Source organism: Pseudorca crassidens, chromosome 19 (assembly GCF_039906515.1).
Source record: "Pseudorca crassidens isolate mPseCra1 chromosome 19, mPseCra1.hap1, whole genome shotgun sequence".
NCBI classification, from domain to species: domain Eukaryota; kingdom Metazoa; phylum Chordata; class Mammalia; order Artiodactyla; family Delphinidae; genus Pseudorca; species Pseudorca crassidens.
Genome location: NC_090314.1, coordinates 52,379,086 through 52,402,119, shown reverse-complemented (window position 1 = coordinate 52,402,119; position 23,034 = coordinate 52,379,086). Strand labels below are relative to the sequence as shown.

Below are 23,034 nucleotides of genomic sequence, written 5' to 3'. Positions count from 1 at the left end.
CCTCAGCATCGTTTCCATGGCTGTGCAGTCCTGTCCTGTGTGTGTGTGTGCGCGCGCGCCCAGCCCATCCTGTGGGCAGCTGGAGGTCTGTGCCCCACTCCGCCCTGAGAATTTACTCTGGAGGCAGAATTGCTGGCCCAGCAAATGGGGACTTGTCTCGGCTTCATCTCCGGAAGTGCAGGTCCGGGCCTTTCCTTGGAAGCTGGCACTCCCTAACCGTGAAGCAAGGTTCAGATGAGGGAGGGAGGGCAGCGTCTTCAGCCCCAACGTCATGGCCAGATGCCCAGTGAGCTGGCGAAACCATGCTGGGGCTGTGCAGGGGCTGCATCAGCTGCCCACCACTGCAAGGGCCTGCCAACATGGGGGGCAGCTGCCTGACAGGTCCGGTGAGGCAAGGGAGCTCTGGCTGGTTCACAGCAGCTCCCTTGCTGGCCGGGGGCAGGAAGCTCTGGGAATTCCAAGTGTCCAAGTCCCCACAGAGTGGGACAAGTAGGAAGCTGGTTTTTCTCACTTGTTGCTTTTGGGAGCAGTAAGAGTCCCAGAGCAGCTGGTGCCGTGCATGGCCAGGAGCTGTGGGAGATGAGCACAGCACCCTGGATCCACTGTTGGTCAGGAGGCAGGTCCTATGCATGGGGATCAGGGTGGATGGTGGCCCGGCCCTGACCCTAGCATCTGGAGCAATGAACTGTCCACTGGACATGCCATGTGGGCCACATGTGCGGGACATGGAGGTAATTCAGAATTTTCTGGTAGCCACATCAAAGGAAAGTAAAAACAGGTGTAATTAATTTTAGGAATATAATTAACTTGACTCAATATATCCAAAATATTCTCTGAACGTGTAATCAACAGGAAAAAGGAGATATTTTACATTCTTTGTTGGTAGGAGGTCTTTGAAATCCGGTGTGTCTCACACTTGGAGCTGGCCTCCTTCTGGGCCAGCTGCCCTGCGCGTGCTCGGCACCCGTGTGGACGGGTAGCCGCCACGGATGGCACTGGCTCCATGTGGGCTGGCCCGTCCTCCTCTCTGCTTCTCGGGCATCTGCTTCAGGGAGGGCTCCAGGCATGCCATGCCAGGCTGGATTCTTCCCGGAAGCCCGTTGCCCCTCTACACCTGGCCTCATTTCACAGCCAAGCCCACTGGTCCATCTCAGCCGTGTTCATCCCATGCATAGTAAAAGCAGGGAGTCGAGTGTCCCTGGGAAAGGTAGGTGTCTGCCTGTTCTCTCAGGGTCGTAGGGCCCCCAGGGCACAGCGGGCTGCAGGGAGGGGCTGCCCCTGAGGTTGGGGGCCGGCCTGTGGTCACGCTGTGCCCAGACCCAGAGCCTTGTGGGCGGGCAGCCAGAGGCCTAGATTCAGGGCTCTCGAGCAGCACCTCCCCACCCCCCGTCTTGTTTGGGAAGGCCAGAGGCTGCCTTCCCCCTGCAACTCCCCACTCCGTCTGCTCTGGAGGAGGAGTCTCTGTGATTCGGCTGAGCCTCGGCCTCCTTGCTCCCTTGGGCCACAACCTCATCTCTTTGTGGGTTGGGCTGCTGGGTGGTGGTGGATGTGAGTCACCTGGCCCCTTGGGATGTGGCCTCACCCACCCTGGGCTTCCTTGTGGCAGCAGGGACCCCTCTGAGCCTGAAGTCACAGCTCTGTTAGTTTCAGTTGGTTTTTGTCAGTTTTGGTTGTTCTTTTTTTTTTTTTGCGGTACGCAGGCCTCTCACTGCTGTGGCCTCTCCCGTTGCAGAGCACAGGCTCCAGACGCGCAGGCTCAGCGGCCACGGCTCATGGGCCCAGCCGCTCCGCGGCATGTGGGATCTTCCTGGACCAGGGCACGAACCCGTGTCCCCTGCATCGGCAGGTGGACTCTCAACCACTGCGCCACCAGGGAAGCCCTTGGTTGTTCTTGTGTGGGAGTGCTGTGGTGTCAGGCTTGTGTCGGTGGCACCTGAGTTTGTACCAGCCCAACTTGGTCAGGCCCAAACAGGTGACAAAAACAGAAGGGGCTCCAGATGCCTGCCTTGCCTCCAGTTCACAGCATCACCTCCCCGCGAGCTCTGCCAGGAGCCATCTGGGTGGGCGGATGGCCCATGTCTATGGGGTGACACCCTCCATGGTGGTTGAAGAGCACAGCAGCAGCAGCGCCTTTGCCCTGCCTGGCTGACCCTGCTGGCCCCAGGCCTGGCCCCGAGAGCAGGTGTGCCGGCCTTAGATAGAGTGAGATCCTGCCACTCCTCCCCAGCATCATCCCTTGGGCCAAGTGGCGTCCAGTGGCTCTGCCTGGGCTGGGGGGTGGGAGCAGGTCCAGGGGCACAAGGGTCCCCGGGAGGTCCCCTCTAGGCTCCCTCTGAGACACGTGGAACTTTAGCAATGTCTGTTGCAGGGAGTGGTGGCTTCGGCTCTCCGTTGAGCTGGAACCTCCTGGTCCACGGTCCTCGGCCGGATGGGAGAGCGCTGTTAATTGGCCAGGAAAGTCTGGAAGTGATCTCGGCTGCCCCTCCCCTCGGCGTGTTTACAGGCCTCTCCTCAGATCCCACACGCGGGAATCCGATCCCTCTGGAGGAGCCGACATCAAAGCTGAGCTGCTATTTGATGTCCAGGGGCCTCCGAGGGCAGCAGGCAGGCAGGCCTTCCCGGGTGCTGCTGTGCTCTCGTCCCTGTTTGTGATTTGTGGTCCCCACGCTGGCATTGGGTGCCCTGGACAAGGATTTCGAGGGAGGACGCCTGGCCAGAACCCCTGAGAGCAGAGGGGACTCTGCCTGTCTCGTGGTGGGCAGTCAGCTTGCTTTCTGAGCCCAGCCCTGAAAGCTGCTGTCTCTGTTGCCGTTGAAAGGAGCAGGACCCCTGTGTCTCCCCACCGCCTTCCTCCTCTCTAGCCCTGGGATCTTGTTTGCTGGAGTATCTTCCTTCACTCTTTCTCTGTTTTGGCTTCAGGATGAAGAGTGTGTAGGCCTGGTCAGGGTTGTCTCTCTGGCACTTTGGGGTCTTGTGTTTTCCTGAGGCCTGGCCACGCTGTGTGTGCGGGGTCACACCCGCCATGGCCGGCCCCCATGAGGCTCTGGTCGAGGGCTGGAAGCCTTCCCTGGGGAGCAGCTTCTTTGTGAGCACAGCCTTGGGGAGAGCCCGGGGTGCTCCATGGGGACCGGCAGCCTGTGGGAGGTGGCCGGGGACCTCTTCCAGGGGCCCCCACGGCAACCTCTGGATTAGCTTGAGTGTCTCAGCCCTGAGGAATATGCAAAGCATAAACTGAAAGCAAACAAGAGAGACGGGAGAAAACATGCTGAACCTGAGCAGAGGACAGTGTCACGGGTCTCGGGGACGGGCCCAGGCAGTGGAGTGTCCGAGTGTCTGTGTACAGTCACCAGCTGAGCCTCTGTGTCTCCCATCCCAGCCACCTCCTTGTCTGAGCCCTGGGCTTGGCCGGGAGCACTGCACGGCCTGAGGGTGCTCCAGGTCTCCTACTCTGGCAGGCGCAACGCCTTGTGTCACCCTTCCCGGAGGAGAGGGTCAGGCCTGGGGCACTGCTGCTAGGTCTGGGACATGCGTTTATTTGGGGGCTAGTTCTACGGGTATGTGTCAGGAAATGCAGAAATAAACTTCCCTTGGTCGTCGCAGGCCTGTGTGGTACAGCTGTCGAGGTACAGGCCTGTGTGAGTGGTGTTGGCCATCCTGAGGGTGTGTGCGCGATGGTGCGCCTGCATGCCTGCCATCCTCCAGCCTGCCCAGCTGTGCTTCCTGGGGGCCCTTCCCTCCCATCTCAGGGTCTGGTTTATAGGGGAGGGGCGTTGGTGGCTGGGCCCGCTGCCCACCTCCCTGTTTGTCCTGGCATTGCCCCACTCTCTCCTCGGAGTTTGTGTGATAGATCCGTGCCAAGTGCTCCTGGTGCTTCTGGGGCAGCAACCTTCTCAGGGGACAGCTTCAGATAAAAGCCCAGATCATGCCCTCCCAGGACTTTCTCATCGCCGACCCTGGGCACAGTTGACAGCAACCCAAGGCACGTCCAGGAGGTGGCTGGTGCCGCCCGTCCCCGTGTTCTGTGTCCTCCCTTTGCTCTGAGCCGGGAGGCCGTGGGCAGGTGGGAGACACCCCCAGGCCATGGGCTGATGGCCAGCCGTGGGGTGGCCAGGGTGGGCGGGTCCCCCACAGTGGCTGGCCAGGGTGCTGTCCCCAGGGCAGCAGTGTCCCCAGGCAGTGGCTACCTGTGATGCTTTCTTCTCTCCCCTCTCAGGGAGTGTCTGGACCGGCCGTATGAGGCCAGCCCCGTTTGCGTGTACATGAGAGATGAGGTAGGTGAGCTGTGGGCCCACCCGCCGGGCCCGCGCCCTGTCGCCCCCTCCCAGCCGCCACATGGGCCCACCCCACTTTCCAATCTGGAAAATTCACTCCTTTAGACCTTTCAAAGCAGCGATGGGCAGACTGGGGCCCTGAAAGCATGATGTGTTTCATGGAAAAAAGGCAGGACGCCGGCTCCGCTGGAACCAACTGCGGGCCGCCCGGGCTGCTCCCAAACCTCCCTCAGAGCCCTGTTTGTTTTCTCAGCTTCTCTCAAAGCCCAAGAGTCACAAAAGTGGTTTCATTTTAATAAATATTTGCTTTGCTCAAAGTTTTGATCTTTTTCAAAACCGAGTGTGGCGTGGTGCAGGCTTGGCCTGGCACTGAGGCCCTGCCTGTCCCCGCCCGCCCGCCCGTGACGGGGGACCCTCTTGGCGCTTGTCCCCTGGCTCACAGGGGCTTTTTGTTTCAACCCTGGCCAAGCGCCCTTTCCTGGCCTGGGGTGCCCACTGTCCCCGAGGGGCCCCTGGTGTAGACAGGGCACACCCACCTATTTATCCCAGTTTGAGGTTCCTGACCCAGGGCTCAGTGGGGCAGGGGTTCCAGGGCTGTGAGCGGGAGGGACCTTGGGGGATGGGTCCTCCCCTGGAGGAGACAGACCACTGGGCCTCAGGCACCTGGGCCTGGATCAGCTCCAGCCCTCAGAGGGCTGGTTAGCTGGCCAGATGTGCCTAACCCCGGCCTGAGCCCTGCCCACCCAGACCTCGGATGGGGTGGGGTTGGGGAGACAGACATGGACCAGCGAACAAATGCTCGGATGTAGATTGGGGTGCAGGGGGCTGGACCCAGGCCTTTTGGGAGCTGTGGCTGGCTGCGGGACCCCATGGTGCTGGTGACGCAGTGCCCAGGCTGGGGGAGTCAGCGAGGGGTCAGCAGGATGTCCTGTTCCTTCCTCACAGGTGACCGGTAGAGCCGCCTTGCAGAGCACGACGCTGCAGTCACTGGGCCTCAACGGGGGCAGCGCCATCATCAGGTGGGGGGTCTCTGAGTCTGGTTTAGTGAAGAAAACTGCGGTCTCAAGGGAAAGGAAACAGGAAACGTGGGGAAGCCCAGACCCTTGCCAGTCGCTTCTCCCGCCTGCAGTCTGTGGGGGCTGGGCACCATGGGGTGCAGCATCAGGTGGGGGGGATCTGCCCTCAGCCGGGCTGGCGTGGCGGCCCCACGCACGCTTCTTCCCCCGTGAGCTGAGGCGGGTCGGGAGGGGCTGTGGGGTGCTTTCAGGGGTTGGATTTGGTTTGGTAGTCACCAGAAGATACGATGCTGGCACTGTGAGACGCGGGGCTCCGTGTATGGAGTTTCATTTGCTTTCCGGGCCTACCCACTCAGGTTTTCCATGAAGAGACATGATTCCACTGGCAGGCAGGAGCCTGGGGTCTCCTGGAGCAGAAGCCCAGGAAGCCCGACCCCTTCCTTGTCGGCCGACCAGGCAGCCAGCAGCCCTCCGTTTCCACTGAATTCAGCGGAGCTCAGCCAGGGCGATGTGAGCCATCAGGATGAGGCAGCGAGCCCGGGGGCTGGCCGCGTGAATGGCCTGGGCCCGAAGCCGGTGGACGCTCAGGCAAAGCAGATCTCGAAGGAGCCCACGCCAGCCCCCTTTGTTCCTTTCTCGGGTTGGGGACAGCGACTGGGGGGCCCCTCCGGGTCCGTGAGGCCTCTGATGTCATCTTCAGCCAAACTGCCAAAGTCCTTCTCCAGCCCTGCAGGCCCCTCCCAGCCAAAGAAGTCGAGGCCTGGCCAGGAGCCCCAGCCGGAGCCGGAGCTGGTAAGGGGCGAGCTGGGCGCTGGGGTCCTTTCTCTTAACTGCACCTGACCTCGTGGCTGCTCAGCCCAGGGTGCAGCAGGGTCGCTGGGTGCGGTTTCATCTTCCCAGGGAAGCGATTTTTTGGTTTTGCTTTGCCTGAAATCAGCTTTCTTGAGGCACCATTTTAGATGTACAGTTGATGGGTTTTGACAAACCTGTGTGTCCTGGCTGGCCATGTCACAGCCAAGAGAGCCATCCTTCCTAGAGCCTTGGACGCGGCGCCTCCACCTTCTCCTGGGCTGGTGGGTTTGACTGGCTTTTGACAGGAAGATGGTTTGGCCTTGATCGTCCCACGCCACATTGACTCCTGAGCCAGGCGTGCTGCAGCTCACATGCTACGTCCCACCACTGGCCAGTGGGCGTGTGGGGCACGCGCCAAACAGGCAGAAGAGGGTGAGTTTGCTCACTCTTCACAAGCTTGTGGGTGGGGCCTCGGACGTCTCTGGTGGGGACTTCTTGGAAGTTCCTGGCGGCCGTCTGAGCCACAGCTGGGAGGAGGGCGTGCAGCCCTCACGGAGCTGTGATGAAACGGCCCAGGTCCTGGGTTGCCTCTGTGACGCTGTCTTCTAGTCTGATCAGCTCTATTGAGGTACGACTTAATAGACACCTACCATCAGGGCAGTGTTAGGCTTTTTGTCTTCTCGATGTTGAATCTGTCTTTGGGCACCTTTGAGCTGTGCCCTAGTCTCACATCCTCCCCCACAGTGATTCCCGCCCCCGTCCCCTGCTCTGACCACACACAGACATGAGGGGTGGAAGGGGCCTTGCATCTTGGATCACGCTGAGCAGGAGGACCCCCAGGTGGGCGGCACCTCTGCAGAAGTCAGGCGTGTGGCCAGTGTCTGCCTCCCCGCTGTCTGATGGAGGCCATCTCTGGTCGTCTGTGGGTCAGGCCAACCTGTCCCTGGGCAGTTGCAGCTGTGTTGGAGCTCCTAAGAGGGAGGACAGGCGTGGCCCCTGTCGGGTTGGTGCTCAAGCTTGGCACCAGGGCAGGACTTTCTCCCTGGAGCGCCTCTGGGACTTTCTCCAGTAGGGCTTTCATGAGTCGTATGGCAGAGCTTCCATAGGCTTCTTTTTTTTTTTTTTTTTGCGGTATGCAGGCCTCTTACTGTTGTGGCCTCTCCCGTTGCGGAGCACAGGCTCCGGACGTGCAGGCTTAGTGGCCGTGGCTCACGGGCCCAGCCGCTCCACGGCATGTGGGATCCTCCCGGACCGGGGCACAAACCTGTGTCCCCTGCATCCGCAGGCCGACTCTCAACCACTGCGCCACCAGGGAAGCCCCCATAGGCTTCTTTGTGTCCCTCTGTGTGACTGCTCCCTCAGCTGCGCTCACAGACTGTTTTCAGGAAAGGCGTGTTGTAGATTTCCCAACGTTTTGGGCTCCTGCGCTGTGCTGGGCCCCCTGCCTCTTGGGGTTGGCCCCCGGAGAGGCTCAGGCATTCATCCAGAGTCCAGCTTAGGTCTCTGGCTTGTGGCTGGAGAGGGTCTTTCCAAATAAAGAGACCTTACGGTGGGGCCAGCCTGGGTTTCCAGCCTGGGCTGCACATTGTCACCTGTGGAGCCCATGAGGCTGCACAGGTGCATGTGGGCGTTATTCGAGACGCAGCTGCACCTTCTGAGTGAGGGCTCCAGGCTCTCCGCTCTCTTCTGCCCTTCCTTCCAGCCAGAGTGGCTCCATGTGCCAACGCTTAGGGTCCACTTGAGGTTTTAAGTGACGAGAAGGATGCCACTGCTGAAACGAATTCCTTTGTACAAATCACCTTTCCAGACGATGGAGAGCCATTGCAGGATTCCCTGCCTGGAGCAGGAGCTTGTGGAGTGAGAATGGAGAGGCTCCACCCGGGCATGGATGCTGCTGGCTTTTATACCCAGCAGCCTTGCTCACTTGCTTTACTGGTTCCAGCAGTTTCTCATTTTCAATTGGAGTCTGCAGATAATGTTAGCTTATCTTTTTCCTTGATGTCCTTACTTCTCTCATTTTTTTTTCTTGTCGTATTGCAGTGATTGAGTCTCTGTTGAATAGCAGCAAATTTAGTGGGCATCCTTGTCTTGACCTTGATCTCACACGGAGTAATCTTAGTTTATCTGTGAAAGATGCTGTGGGCTGTGAAAAATCTTTATCAAATCAAGAGTTTCTATTCCTAATTCTCTGAGAATTTTTCTTTATCAAAAGTAAGAGTGGTGCTTTTTTTTTTTTTTGGCCGTACGCTGGCCTCTCACTGTTGTGGCAGCGCAGGCTCAGCGGCCATGGCTCACGGGCGCAGCCGCCCCGCGGCATGTGGGATCTTCCCGGACCGGGGCACGAACCCGTGTCCCCTGCATCGGCAGGCGGACTCTCAACCACTGCGCCACCAGGGAAGCCCAAGAGTGGTGCTTTATGAGCTGCGTTTCCCGCATTGAGGTGATTCCACGCCTTCGCTCTCATTTAGTTCGTTTGCATGCTGAGGTTTGGGATGGATTTCCCCCACGAAGCTATCCTTGCATTCCAGGGGTCAGTCCAGTTTCAGTGATGTGTTTAGCTGCACTCTGAGCTGCTGTTAACTAATATTTTAGTGCTGGAGCCTGCATCCTGTCTCTTCTAGAGCACCCTCCTCACTCTTGCTTTCAGGTCACATACCTGAAGGGGAGGGTAGAGGGACAGGGGCACCTGTGCCTGTGCGGGGTGGGCCGTGCGGAGGCTCAGCGGTGGGACAGAGCCCAAGTTCCTGCAGAGGGGCAGGTGGTGGGGGCTTCCTCCTGCTTCCTGAACCATGCTTTGTGTGTCCTTGCTGAATGGATGGGGGAAGGGAGGGGAACTGAGCCAGTCTCAAGCCCCGTGAATGTCCGTCCTGGGGAGGTGGTGGTGGTGCCCTGGCTCTTCAGGGACCCCACTGGCTTCTACGCTGATGTCTGGGCTGCATTAGACACTAGTACGAAGCCCCCAGTCTCACAGGCTCGTCACCTGGGCCCAGAATCAGCTTTCGAAAGCAGAGCCTTGTGGTTGGGGTGAGCCAGGGCTGGGGGCCCAACTCCCTTCGGGCCTGCTCTTTCTGGGGACCCCTAGGTTTGGGGGCCAGAAAACTAGTACCGGGGCTGGCTGTCTCCTTCTCCCACCCTAAAGGCTGTGGCTCTCTGCATCTCTTGGGAGCCTGCTGACTCCCCAGGGCTGTGTGGGGAGTGGCCTGGTCTGGTGCCAGCCTGATAGGTGGTTGCTGTCAGGCGCAGGATCCCAGTGCATCCCCGAGCGCTGACCCCAGGGGCCCCAGGAAGGAGGAGTCCTGGGGAGGGTCCGCCTGGCCGCCAGCAGTGCGTGTCTTTGATCTGGGAGCCCCAGCAGCTGGTTGATTGAGGAGCATCCCCCGCCCGCCTGCCTTGCGCCTCCTGTCACACTGACAGCCGTGCACCCGGAGGCCCGGCTGGCCACATACTGTCTGCTTTGTGTCCCCTCGAGTCCTGGGGGAGGGGAGAAGGGAACAAATCAGAACTTTTGGGGGAACTTCAAAGGTACACTTTAGTAATCAAAAAGAGTTTCCAAGTTTCCCATTAATGCTTTGCCTGTGTGTGGTTTTGGATTTGAATGAAGAGTCAGAAGAGACAGGATGAAATACAGGCAGGTCCTCGGCTGAGGCCCGGGATGGTTAACAGACCCGGGCGGCTCCTGCCTTTGATGTCAGAACATTAATTATTAGAAGGTAGTTTTACTGGCCGTCAGAACCAAGTGCGGAGAGAGGCTGGGGCTGCCCGGCGGCCCCTGGCCTGTCCTTTGAAGTCCTTCCGCTGGCCCAGGAGGCTGCCCCGCAGCTCTTTGTGCTGCTGGGCTGTGCTCCCAGCCGGCGTCCCCCCACGCAGCTGGCACAGGGGTTCGTGATCAAAGGCCCCAACCCCCTGGGAAGGGTGGGCTGACGGCAGTCTCCCCTGCCTGCCCCTCACCCTCCAGGGGATGGTCTCATCTCCTGAAGACGTGGCCCCGGGGGCTTACTCCGCACCTTGCACCCATGTCTCAGGGCAGGCGTCAGCTTCGCCTCTGGCTGTCCCCGGTTTACGGGAAGGTTTAGAACACGCAGGGCTGGGGGGAGCCTGGCCAGGACCTGGGGCCTGGGGTGGACCGAGAGCAGTGCCCCTTGCTGCCCTGCCACCCTCCTCCTCTTGGCCCGGGGTGCCTGTCCATGACATGCCCCCAAGAGCACAGCCCGCTGTCCCCCCGTGTGTGGGCCCAGGGCGTGCTGTGAGCCTGTCCCTGCCCTGCCGCTGTTTGTGGACAGTCCCGGGGCTCTGGCCTTGGCCTTAACTTGGGATGCCCTTTGAGGTTTGCTGGCAGATGGGTCAGCAACTTTGAAGGCCCCAACTGAGTCTTGAGGCGGTTTTTAAAGCCTGGTGACAGGCAGGTGCCCTCCAGCTGTCCTTGTCATGCTGTGTCTCAACCATGACTGGACTCGGGGGAGAGACAGATGCCCAACCTGCGAAGCCATGGAGAACCGGTGGGCAGGGCGCCCCGGCTGCCAGAGTACCCCCTGGAACCCCAGAGCTGCCCGCAGGGCCAGGCAGCCTCGTTTGCAGGCCCCCATCCTGATCGGGCTCAAGGGGCTCCCTCTGCGGGGTTTCTCCTGGCCCTTTGGTCTGCTGTGTGCGTCCACCCCTGGGTTTGCTGGCCTGGAGCAGGCGTCTTCCCCTGTGCATGAGGAGAGCCACCCCATGCCTTACATTTGCTTATTTCAGTCCTTTGGGGGTTCATGCACTGCGTGCACAGACAGGTGGGGCCACGCCAGGGCGTGGAGCCACCGGGTTTCAAAGTGTGCCTGCGTCACTGTCGCAGCCCAGCGTTTCTCCTCTTCTTAAAGATGCTCTCATTTTTCCTGCTTGGAAGGCGTGCAGGCCCAGGTGTGGACGTTGGCCCAGGGCTGGGGCAGGCGCGGCCTCCGCCTGTGCCGCTGGCAGGCCCAGCGGATGAGGGGCTGGAGTTCAGTGCAGCCTTGCCGGTCAGGCCTGGCCTCGTGCTGGCGCGTTGCTCCCTCCAGAGGGCGGCCGGCTCTGAGAGTGACGGAGGCTTGGCCCGCCTTCCTCCCGCGTAGTGTTTCATTTCAGCTCCAAGCCTCAAGGGGAAACGCTTCACATTCCCTGTTACCAAAAACCATTGTCAGAGGACAGTCTGGGTAAGAGGGAGGTGGGAGGGCGGGAGGAAAACAAGAGCCCTCACAGGGCAGCTGGAAAATCTGGGGTTGAGGTCACCTCCAAATAGTTTTTACATTTTTTCTCCCTGTGTCATCATGTCCTGGAAAATTACTGTCAAGAAAATGAAACCTCAGCAGGCAGTGAGGCCGCTTTTGACATGAGGAGACCCCTGTGTGCCCAAGTGGGTTCTCAGCCACTCGTGTGGTGGCCACTGGAGCATGTCCACTGGCTGTTGGGGGAAGCCGTGGGCCCACGTCTCAGCCCAGAGCCCCGTCCCCTGGTCCCCTCCAGGCCTGGCATCTCACTGCCTGTAGCATGGGGCTGAGGGTAGGCAGTGCCCTCACACCTTCCTCCCCTCGGGTCTCCCTTGAAGGGTCCATCCTGGTGTGACAGAGGCTCTTCCTGAAGGCACTGGTGGCCGTCCACAGCTGGTGGCGGGTCCCCAAGTCCCCATGGCTGAGTGGCCCAGGTGTCAGTCCAGTGTCTGCAGCCTCAGGCCGTCACCCAGGGCCTCCTCTGAACATCACCCGCAGAGGGTGCTCCTGTTCCCCCACCTCCGGAGGGTCCTTTCCCTCCCAAATGCCCTCTGTGCCCCTCGCCAGTATCCTCCAGTTTGCAGACAGCCAGACTCGTCTGCTCTCTCCGTCCACCTCCCTCCTTTCTGGTCTTCTGGGTGTTCTCTTGTCTTAATACCCTCGGTGGAGGCTGGGACAGGGGAGTCTTTGCTAGAGTCTTGTGCTTGCTTGCAGGAAATGAGAGACCCCTGCTGGGCGTTCCACCAGAAGAATCGGGTCTCCTGTGGCCCCGCCCTTGGAGGCTGCAGACACCTGCCGATCCTCCCCTCAGGATCATGCCCGTGCCTGTTTTCTCATCTGTCATGCGCTGTCATGTAGGCCCCCCCACCCCATGGGCTCAGACCCCAGGCTCTGGCTGCCTCCTCCTCATTCTGCCCATCTTCTAGCCGACAGTGAGATGCCCGCAGCGTCGGGGCCACCGGGGGAGGAACCGGCTCCTCTGGCTTTCCTGGGGTTAGGGGGTGGGGGCGGCGGGAGACGGGGCCGGGGCTGTGCTCTGGACACTGACAGCGTTCAGGAGCTGGACCTTGAGCTGATGATGGAAAACCTGTGACTTTGGCAGGATGACCCAAGCCTGGTGACATTGGGTTCTTAGTGGAGGCGCGTCCTCTGAGTGGCTCCCTGGTAGGATCTGGAGGAGCAGACCTGGAGATTCGGGCTGTCAGGTGGGCCAGCTGTCAGGTGCGCTGGGAAGGTTCTAGGCCTGCCACCCCACCAGCATCCTCGGGCACCAACTGGGAGGTTCATCTTGGAGGCCCATCCTGGACCCTGGGGCTGTGTCCCTCCCTCGGCCAGCACACAGGAACCCAGTCCCCATGGTGAGGGCGCTGAGGCCCTCTGACAGTGGCCACTGTATGCGTTTTTTTTTTTTTTTTTTTTCTTAATGGTGTCTCATCCTAGATCTCTATTCTCCATCCAAAAACATCTCCATAAATCCACCTAGGATGGGAGCTGTGCATGATAACTGCCCATGACTAAGGAGCGGCGGGTAAAGGAACAGCAAATGAGGGCTAGATTGCCGGCAGAGCATTGGAAGTGAGCAGGGCCAGGGCTTGGCCTCCGCTGGCGCCGTGTCTGCCCTGCTTCCTCCCACGTGGAGCGGTCAGACCCACTCCTCCTTTCCTGGTCTCTCTCCTCTTTGCGGTGGAAATATCTTCTGGGCAGGCCTCATGGAGGTGTTTGAAGCCCCCTGGCTTCTCCCTCGGTCATTTGGTAGGACAGGGTGGTCCGTCCTACCAGCCCAGCCATGGATATCCACTGTTCTCATGGGACAGGGACCGCCTGGGGTCCGGTCGTGGCGGCAGCTCTGGGACTTGGGTGATCTGGCCCCTGGGCTCTGATGGGCAGCAGAGGCTGCTCAGAACCCTGGCTTCTCTGCCCAGGAGCAGGGAGGTCCCCAAGACGCAGGGCGGTGCAGGAGAACGAGAGAGTGGGATCTCGAGGTGGCTCTCTCCCAGTGCTCTGGTTCCGGTGTGGGACCCCGGCTCCTGACTGCTCTTGGACAGACAAACGGGCTTCTGGAGCAGAGCTGAGGCATGGGAGGAGGGGTGTGAATTGAAGGTAGATCCAGCGGGGAGAGAGATTTTTGTCTGCTCACTTTCTGACTGAAAGTCAGTGGCCCCTGAGCAGCATGAAGCCAGCAGCTGGTGTCACCTGCGTCCCTGTTCTGGAAGTTGTGGGAGGGTTGTGGGAAGTGCTAGCAGTCTGCAGTCCTCCAGGTTACCCCTGGGCTGTGCACTGGAAGTACCCAGGAGGATAAGGAGGCCAGAGTGGCCCCGTGCACTCAGGGTCGGGCTTCCCCAGCCGTGCCCCCCCCGGGGATCAGGGGGCCTGTCTGATGGTCAGGCTCAGCTCCAGGCCGTGGATCACAAGTCACCCAATTGCTGGATTCTCGGGGTGACTCATGTGTCCAGAACTGGGTCCTCGGAGGGCGGGACTGGGACAGGGAGGTCCCAGAGCTTGCTCGTTGGCTTGTGGGCTTTGTGCTCGAGCGCCGGGGGCCTGGCACTCGTGGACACGGCGGTGCCCAGCTCAGGCACATCCACATCTGCCCTCGCCCTCCCCCGGGAGCCCAGGCGAGTGCTCGGCCCTTCTGGAATGCAGGCGCCGTGGCTATGGGGGGCAGCCTGGCATCTTGTTATAAAAAGCTCTGGTGTGGACTGCCTGTGGGCGGCAGGAGGGTTGTGGCTTTGAGGGGGCAGCCCCCAGGGGCCTCGATCAGCCACCTACAGACCCCACTGCCCGGGCCTCAGCCAGCCCTTCCTGGCCACCCTGCCACAGTGCCTTGAGATCAGTGGGGCTTCCTGGCGAGAACCCACCTCCGTTCATTACGAGGAGTGACACAGCTGTGCACTCAGGAATGGCAGAGACCTGCTGGCCTGGGCAGTCAAGGCCTCGGGTGTGGCTGGGGGAGCAGCCCTGGGACACCTGGCAGGTGCACTGGGCAGCCTCAGCCCTCGACCAGCCCCAGGTTGGTGAGTCTGACCTCTAGAGTGGGTGGGGCTGTGGTCGGGCCGGAGCGCAGGAAGGGATGATCAGAGAAGCCTGCTGAGCCCGGCTCTGAGTGTTGAAGGCAGGAGGTGGGATTTCGGTGCCAGGCTGGGGCGGGGAGGAGGGGGCAGGCGGGAGCAGAAGGCAGAGAAGTGACCTCACCCCAGACGGCTTGTGGATGTTCTGTGCGAGGGAGGGTAGGACCTGGCATAGGCCCTGCCGGCGCAGCTGGACACCTCTGTCGGGCCCGGCTCCATGGGCGGCCTCAGCGCCGCGAAGGTGTCTCCCCACATAGTCACTTGGGCTACACTCGCTACAATTACCCACCCGGAGGCACTGCGAGCAGAGCAGGCCCTGCCTTATAATTTCCCTCTCCGTTGCTGCCAATTAGGAGAGACGCTGTCCCTTCCTGTGTCCCCACGGTGGGCAGAGGGTGGGGCCAGCTGCTCCCCCAGAGAAGGGAGGAGGGGTCAGCCTGGCCATAGGGCCAGCAGCTGGCAGGTTTTTGCCAAATCTCTAATTTGGGGGCTGTCGCTTCTCCTGCCCTTCCCGTGGAACCGCTGACATGGCCATGACCAGGGCATTGCTCCCCAAGTTTGTTCCCCACTGGGAGACCCTGATAACAGGTAGCTCCCTGGGGCTCGTGGGGAGCCCCCACGGAGACAGGAAGTGAACAGAGATGCTGCTGTTCACCCACTGCCCAAGTACCCCCCAGCAGTCAGGGTGCCAGCTGACCCGGCTAAGCCAAGACCCCAGGGCCATGTGCCCTGGTGGTGAGTGAGGGTCTCAGTGTCAGTGTTGCTAAGCAGGCCGGCATGGTGGGAAGGGCTCCAGTCCTGGACAGGCTCGGCTGTCCCATGCCCCATCACGGAGACCCGGCCCTGGCCATGGGCTAACAGGCGGGGCCGGCAGCACATGGCTCAGCCGGGGTCTGCACGGCCACCCCAGCCCCCTGGGGTCGGGAGCCTGGGCCCTTCCCGGGACCTGCATCAGCCGAGCCCTCTGCCTGCCTAGCCAGTGGACCGAGACCCCGTGGTGTGCCACCCTGACCTGGAGGTGCTGCTCCAGGCCTGGCCTGCAGAGCTGCCTGACGAGTTCTTCGAAGTGACCGTGGATGATGTCAGAAGACGTTTGGCCCAGCTCAAGAGTGAACGGTGGGTGTGCACCCGGCCCCTTCAGAGACACCCGTTCCCTTGGCAACACCTCAGAGGGTGAGGGGTCCCAGGCAGGGGGCTCCTAGTCCTGTCTGGCCCTGTGTTGCGGAGCAGCTCACGAAGTCCAGGGGGACGAGGGAGAAACCCAGAGTCCAGCTGGTGTGGGGCCTCTGCTCTGGTTGGGGAGACCTGGGACCTTCACCACTGCCACCCCCTACCCCACCCCCCCACCCCAGGAAGCGCCTGGAAGAAGCCCCCTTGGTGACCAAGGCCTTCAGAGAGGCTCAGATGAAGGAGAAGCTGCAGCGCTACCCTAAGGTACCTTTGGGTGGGAGGTGGTCTGCACATGGCTCTGCACTGGGGCCTCCTGCGGCTTCTGCAGCCCACAAGCCACTGGCCATGGTCTCCTGTACTTCAGCCCAGGCCTACACGGCCGTGGTTCGTTAATGAGCCAGGCAGCCCCATTCTAAGATGAAAAACATCAGTGTGTTTTCACAAGTGCACGTGGGTACTTGACTGGTCCTTGTGTCCAGCCCATGGGGCCGGGAGCGTTAGGGGGCAGCCAAGGTGAGGGGGTGCTGGCCCGACGTGGCCGGGGGACCTAGCCATCGTGGGCCCAGGGGTGTGGACGCCTGGATTGGACTCGAGCTGTCCTGTTGACAAGCTGGCTTGTCCTGGCCTAGGTGGTCTTGAGGGTCCTGTTTCCTGACCGCTACATCCTGCAGGGCTTCTTCCGCCCCAGCGAGACCGGTGAGCAGCCCCGTCTGGGCGTCCGGGAGGGTGGGGGCGCCCTGTGAGCTCTTCCAGGCTCCTTCCCTCTGGGCCATGGGGCAGGCAGCGGGTGCAGGGCTGGGGACCGGCTCACGTTGGAGGCTCGGCAGACCAGCTAGGCAGTACCCGTGGGACTGGGTGGCCCCGTTCACCCATCTGTTCTGAGCATGGGTGGGACAGAGGGGCACCCAGAGAAGGGTGGACCCAGGTCTCCCCCACACCCAGTAGCGGGGTCTTTGGCCTGGGGCTGCAGCTCACCTGGAAGGAAGGCAGCAGTGCCACCAGTTCTGAGTGGGGTTCTTGGTGACCTTGGGGAGCGGGTCTGCACACAGGTTGGACCTGGCTCCCGTCCCATTGCAGAGGGGGCCCGGCCCTGGAGTGGGTCTGAGTGTGGGATCCCTGCTCACCCCACCCTTCCTCCTGCAGTGGGGGATTTGCGGGACTTCGTGAGGAGCCACCTGGGCAACCCCAAGCTGCCGTTCTACCTGTGTAAGTGCTTTTCTGGGACCTCCTGCTCAGCAGCCCTGGCACCTCCCAGTTGGGGCTTGAAGCAGCTTTTCCCACAGAAACAGCATCATGGGGCAGGCAGGTCCTGTGCCGGTGTCTGAGCATGAGTCCGGGACTGGGGAAGTTGGGGAGGGAGGTTGACCCTGCTCAGCGCCCCTGTGCCCTTTGCTTCCCACCTGGCCAGGAGCTGTAGGGGCTGGGGGCACAGGGGCGAGCTGCTGGCTTCCTTTGGAGGGCGTCTGGGTAGTGAAGGGTCAGGCCGCAGGGCTGCACAGGGAACTGTGAAGGGCAGGTGTCCCCTTGCAGGTGAGTCTGCCCGAAGCCCTCTTCCCAGCTTCTTGCTGGGTTTTTGCAGCGGTAGAGTGATGGACAGGGGGATGTGAGCTGAGGAGTACTTCAGAAATTCCTCAGCTGAGGCCTATGGCCCAGGCCTCATGCTCACTCTCAGGCCTGTCCTGGGGCAGGGGGTGCATGGGCAAGGGATGGGGGGGTGATGGGGGGCGTGAGGCGTTTCCTGGCGCAGACAACCATCTTTCCGCAGTCATTGCTCCTCCAAAAACCATCCTGGACGACCACACGCTGACCCTCTTTCAGGTACTGCCTGCCTGCCTGGCTGGCTGGTGGGTGCTGCTAGGCTGGCCCGGGAGGGGCACCTGCCCAGGAGGGAGCGTGAGGCCGCAGTCGGGAGTATGATAAGGCCTTTTAGAGGGTGGACTAGGAGGGAGCAGGGTGCTGCTGAAGTCAGTTTGGGGGCTTTCCAGCCTCCTCTGCCTCCTGCCCCGGTGGGGATGGGCCTGCCCGGCTGGCTGCCACCGTCCTGAGCCAGGACTGCCCCTGGGTCTGGATGAGAAGGGGCTGGCAGGTGGGGCTGCTTAGGGGAACCCCTTAAGGGCCAAGGGTCAGAGGCCTCGGTTGCAGGTGGCCAGCTGCCCAGACGGGAGGGGCTGCTGCCAGGCCTGCTGCCCTGCCCCTGCCTTTCCCCTGGGCCCTGTGGCCTCCTCTGGGAATGCCGTGGTGGGCTCTCCATGCTAGCTGGAGGCCCCTAGAGCTCCCAGGGTGAGGAGCGTTGATCCGGTGCCCTGCTGGGCCGCAGTCCAGAGCAAGAAGGAATGTCCTGTCCCTTCACCCCAGGAGAGCAGCCTGAGGCCTCCCCAGCCCTCTAGCCTAATGGTTTCCTCTTAAAGTGTCTTCAGATATTTTAATTAGTAACAGAGGCTGGCCTTTGTTGAGTGGCCAGCAGGCCCTGCAGAGGTCTAGTTGGGGCAAGGGGGTCTGCTTGCTGCTCAGGACTGCCACCGTCATGGGGGGGTGGGGCCAGAGCAGCAGAGAGGCTGGAAGCCCACCAAGGAAAGGAGTCAAGGTTGGGGGGAGCAGGGTGCTTCCCCCGCCCCCACTCCCCCTTCTCAGCCCCCTTCTGCAGCCCCCCGGGAGCCCCAGAGGCACTGGGCCTCCTTCCTCTATCCCCACCCGCCCTCCCTCCCTCCCCACTCTCCCTCGCTGGCCAGCCTGTTGATAAACATTGAATTTGGAAGATGCTTTGGGATGGAGAGGGGCCAGCGTCCAGGCACTCCCCTCCAATTAGGAACCCTGGGGTGCTGCCTGTCCCGCCCACGTGGCCTGATTCCTGGTGACACTCTGCCCCCGCTACCAGCAGCCGTCTCCTTTCATCCGTCAGCTCGCCCTGGAGCCGTGGGGCCTCTGCTCGGAGTGGCGTCCCTGCCCGCCCGCGATCAGAGAGCTGGCAGGGCTCAGGGAAGGAAGGCTTCCTCCCTCCTGCGGGTGAGCAGGCGCGGGCGCGGAAGCTGCTGGCTTTCATGTCCCTGGCAGGGCCGCGTTCTGGCTGCCGGCTGCCCTGGAGGCTGCCCGGAGGCTGGTCCTGCGCCCCAGAAAGTGACAGCTCAGGGTGGGTGTGGGGGATGGCAGCCCAGTGCCCTTTTTGGCCACTGGATCAGGTCAGAGTGACTATTCGTTGGGAGAGGCCAAAAAAGGGTGAGGCCAAGGATGGGAGGATGCAGAGGACCCAGTCCGTGGACACAAAGGTCCCCAACCCCCCACGTCGTACCTGCTTCCTGGGACTGAGCCCCCTTAGTGCTGGTTCTGCCCCAAGCCTCAGGGAGCTCACTCGGCTCCTGTCTCAGCCACCCCCACCACTGCCTCGCCCAGAGCCCCTCCATCACCCTTAGTGGGCCTTGAAGACCACCACGATCCATGTAGACCTCGTCAGCCTGAGCAGAGGGGTACACCCTCCCTCCTGGCGGTCATGGTGGTCTTCTGTGCCGTCCACTCACCCCTTTTCCAATGGGATTCCCTGAGACACAGGCTGGCAGGTAGGGGGCTTCCAGCAGGTGCTGAGGAAAGGCAGGGAGGCCAGGTTCAAGAGGAGCTGCCTCGAGGGGCCCAAATGGGTCCTTCAAGACTTCAAGCTCTGCAGCTCCCAGACGGCCCAGCCGGGTGGGTGGCCCCAGTGCCTGGCGGGTTGGCCGGGTCAGGGTCTGGCTTCACTGTGCTACCCTAGAAAGGTTGAGGCACTGTCCTACCTGTGTTTCTCTCCCCACGCCCCCAGCTTCCAGTGCCTCCAGGGCCCTGGGGCTGCCCTCCACCCTGCAGCCCATCTCCCCGCACCAGGCTATCATTCCAGGCATCACAGTGGGGTTTCAGAGTGTTCACGGCCCTTCTCTGTCCCTCAGCTTCAACTGCAATCTCAGCTTTCATAGGCCTGGCCTTTGAAGCTTCCTCTTATTAATACTCCCCGCCCAGACGCCAGGAGCTCAGAGCTGGGCAGAGAGGATGCGCTCAGCTGGCAGCAGTGGCCCTTCCTCCAGGGCTAAGGACACAGAGCCTTGGGCGGTGGCCTTCCTGCTGGCTCAGGCCAGCTTTGGGGCTTACAGCCATGGTCCTCTTCGGGTGCAGAGGCGGGAATAGAGGCAGGTTACGACACTGGAGGGCTTCGGGATCCTCTGCAACAGCCCTGACTCTGCACCACAGTCCAGCCCCCTACCTGGGAGGCCTCCGGGGGCGTTTCGGGGGCCACGTGATGTGTCCTTGTCCCACACCTGCGCAGGTGGAGCCAGTCCTGAGCAGAAATCTTGCACCACCACCCCCATGGACAGGCCTCCGGGAGGGGTGTGGGGACCCCAGTGCAACACCCACCCTGCAGGACAGGCTTGATGCTGGCTGGCACTGGCTTTTCCTTATCAAGCGAGACCAGTGCCGAGTCAGGGAACCCACCTATGGGCTTTTGGGTCAAGGCAGTAGGCCTGGAGGCACCGATCAGCCTGGGACTCCCAAAGCAGCTTGGCTCCCAGAGCCCCCCCCCCCCCCCCCGCCTTCCCCTTGTGCCAGGGCCACTGAGGGTCCCTCCCCTGGTGCTCCTGTCTCCAGTCTAGCTGCTTCCAGTGCACCTGGGCTCATATGTCAGTCCCTATGGAGTGCCCCCGACTCCTGCACTCTGTTCTTTGGGCAGCACAGGTGAGGGAGGGGAGTGGGGGGCATGGTGGGCTGTGCCCCATGCCCCCACCCATGCAGTTCTGTGTGAGTCTGCATCTCCTCTGACCTCTTGACCTCCTGCAGTCTCTGCTGAGGGCGGGGGCTTCCAAGCTTAGTTCCCACCTTCAGACTGTCAACTGTTTACCCCGGGAACTGGGCAGGAAGGGGAGGTAGGTAAAAATGCCAGAGCACACACACCACGAGAACTTCCTGTTCAGCTGGTGTTTGGGGCTGGCCCTAGGATTCGATGGTCTGATGCCTTGGCCTGGCTTGCACTGGGGTTGGTGCCAGAGGAGGAATAGGTGAAGCTGGGCAGTGGACTGCACGGTGGGAGGGGCCTGGTAGGGCCGTAGCCCTCAGCGGAGCCCTGGGCCTTATGGGTGCAGCACCCATGAGGCCAGCATGGAAGTGCAGTGCGGCCCTCTCTGCCGTCCTCCACGGTGCCCACTTGGTCCCTGAGCTCTCCTCTGTCCTCCCTGCAGGCAAACCTCTTCCCTGCTGCCCTTGTGCACTTTGGACCTGAGGAGCCAACAGGTGGGTGGGGCCCCCCTCTGCCCACCGCTGCTGACCAGCCCCGGGCCGCACATCCCAGCTCATCAGACGCCCCAGAGCAGGGGACTTCGGGTCTGGGAGGGAGACCTGTGGCCCCAATACCCCATACCCTTCTCCTGGGGGCTTCAGGCTGGGTCACGCCCCCTCCCAGAGCAGAGCAGCAGTAGGCAGGGGCACCCCATTCTCTGTGGCCTGAGGGTAGGCTGGGCCTCCTGCAGGCATCTACCTGGAGCCCACGCTGCTGGAACACACCATTTCCCCGTCTGCAGCTGACGTGCTGGTGGCCAGGTGAGTGTCCACAGAGGGTGGGGAGAGCCCGCTGCCACAGTGCCCACCATCTGGCACCTCGGCCTTTGTTCTCAGGTCCATGTCCAGGGCTGCTGGAACCCCACCCCCGCCACCAGCCCCTGACCCTGCGCCCGTTGAGTTGGAGCCAACTGCTGAAGAAGGGGCAGTGGGCCCCCCTGAGCCCAGCCCTGGGACGGCCCAGCCAGTGAGGAGGGGTCTGGGCAAGGTGCCCAAGTGGCTGAAGCTGCCAGGTACTATGGGGGGTGGCCGGGCAGGGAGGGGCTGCTGGGCGGGAGCCCAGGGCCCAGAGGTCATCCCATGTGTTTGCGCTGCAGCCAGCAAGAGGTGAGAGCCGCCAGCCCAGAGGTGCCACTCTGCCAGCCACAGGACCCCTGCCCACCCTGAGCGGGAATAAACATGCAAGCCTCTCTTGAGACCCTCCTGTCGTCCTTTCCAGGGCAGAGGCCCTCGGTCCTCTGACCCACGGCCCTCCTCCTGCTGCTGCCCCTGTGCCGCGTCCCCAGCCGCGGGCCTCCAGCCTGGCTGGACGGTGACGTGGGCCTGGGAGGCTGCTTGCTGGGGCTTGTTCTCCTTAATGAGGGCACAGGTGTCTGCCCTGAACCGCCTGCCCCTTGGTTTTTACTTCACTGACGTTGTTCATGACGACTCCTCTAGGCAGGACACGAGTTCAGGGAGAAGGACCTCCAGGCATCGCCTGCCTGGCTGCATCTCAGGCTGGGCCCCCAGCCCTTGGCAGGAGAGGGGCGGACGCAGCCCCCACCCTGCGGTGGGACCGGGCAGGGCTGGCCTGGGGTTTCCCGGTGCCCCGCCCGCCCCACCATCTGAGCGCACTTCAAAGTGGCTGTGGGGCACGGGCTCTGGCACTTGTCGCCAGCCTCTCCCCTCAGGTCTAATGACTTCCACATGCGCCCAGAGCTTTGAAGCCCTGAGACTCCCTGCAGGAGGGGGGAGAGGGGAGTGGGGGGGCAGAGGCGGGGAACGGGTGCGAGAAGGGGCCAGCGGGGCTAAACTAGGGAGGGAGGGCTGGCCCCCCACCCATGCCATCCTTGGGCATGGGGGTGGGGCTCCTGGGTGCCCGTGGCAGCAGGGGCAGACGTCCCTCCCCAGTGGAATAGGTCCTCCAGCTCTGTGAGAGTCCTGACCCCATGGTCACTGGGCCCAGGGCCCTCTGGGTGTTTCTGTCCTGGGCTGATGAGTCCCAGCAGCTTTCAGAACTGGTGGGAGGTGGGTACTGTGTTGGGGGGGGAGGGCAGCCAGGCCTCCCGACTGGGCTTCTAGCGGCTCCCAAGCAGCTCTGAGCTGCCTGGCCCTGTGGCCCTGGGACCGGTGGTCCTTCCCGCTGGCGTGGCTCCCCCTGCCCCACCAGCACCCCTGCCGGGCCGGTGGCACACCACACTCAGGCAGCCCTGTGGCAGAGGCACCGTCCCAGGCGAGCAGCCACACGTGCGAGGGCTCCGATTTCACAGCCTCTTGAGCCTGGCCCACAGCAGGGCACTCACACATGCTGTTTGTTATTCTGTCCTCTCCCAGCTTTGAAGCAACTTGACTTTGGGTGATTAATGGCAACAGGAGGCTGTGCCTGGGGAGGTGGCTCTGATTTACTGACGTTGCTTTGTGAGAACAAATACACAGCTCAGGCAAGCATCTTTTGAGGGAGCATCAGACGGCTAGAAGGTGGCACACAAGCTCTGATGTCGGTGGAGAACCACACCGCTCTGCTTGTTTGTGGAGGACACACAGGCTACCTGCTCAGGCAGGCGGGTCTCCCGCACCTGCTTCCCGGTGACCAAGTGCTTCTCCCACACCGGTGGGTGCTCGGCTGTCCTGAGGGCGGGGGGCGTGAGGGGAGGGCACCAACCCAGGTGCAGGACCCTCATCCTGTCAGTGACCCCTCTATCTGCTGCATCCCGGCCATCAGCAGCAG

At 62.0% G+C, this 23,034-nt stretch overlaps 1 protein-coding gene across 8 annotated transcripts in view; it reads left to right on the top strand.

Annotated features, from left to right (window-relative positions):
* Window positions 1-21,523, top strand: part of ASPSCR1 (ASPSCR1 tether for SLC2A4, UBX domain containing) — a 31,025-nt gene extending 9,502 nt beyond the window's left edge. For 4 of the 8 annotated variants that reach the window (XM_067716401.1, XM_067716398.1, XM_067716405.1 and 1 more), the window contains 13 exons: window positions 4,214-4,271; window positions 5,217-5,290; window positions 5,644-6,079; window positions 15,346-15,485; window positions 15,722-15,803; window positions 16,169-16,235; window positions 16,683-16,745; window positions 17,305-17,357; window positions 18,415-18,542; window positions 20,732-20,783; window positions 21,020-21,089; window positions 21,165-21,340; window positions 21,425-21,523. In XM_067716401.1, coding sequence (XP_067572502.1) covers window positions 4,214-4,271; window positions 5,217-5,290; window positions 5,644-6,079; window positions 15,346-15,485; window positions 15,722-15,803; window positions 16,169-16,235; window positions 16,683-16,745; window positions 17,305-17,357; window positions 18,415-18,542; window positions 20,732-20,783; window positions 21,020-21,089; window positions 21,165-21,298 — 1,357 coding nt within the window. In that variant the 3' untranslated portion in view covers window positions 21,299-21,340; window positions 21,425-21,523. Of the gene's footprint in view, window positions 1-4,213; window positions 4,272-5,216; window positions 5,291-5,643; window positions 6,080-15,345; window positions 15,486-15,721; window positions 15,804-16,168; window positions 16,236-16,682; window positions 16,746-17,304; window positions 17,358-18,414; window positions 18,543-20,731; window positions 20,784-21,019; window positions 21,090-21,164; window positions 21,341-21,424 lie in introns of those variants that run through there. The other 4 variants (XM_067716400.1, XM_067716399.1, XM_067716403.1 and 1 more) reach the window with 4 other exon arrangements.
* Window positions 21,524-23,034: the final 1,511 nt, after the last annotated feature.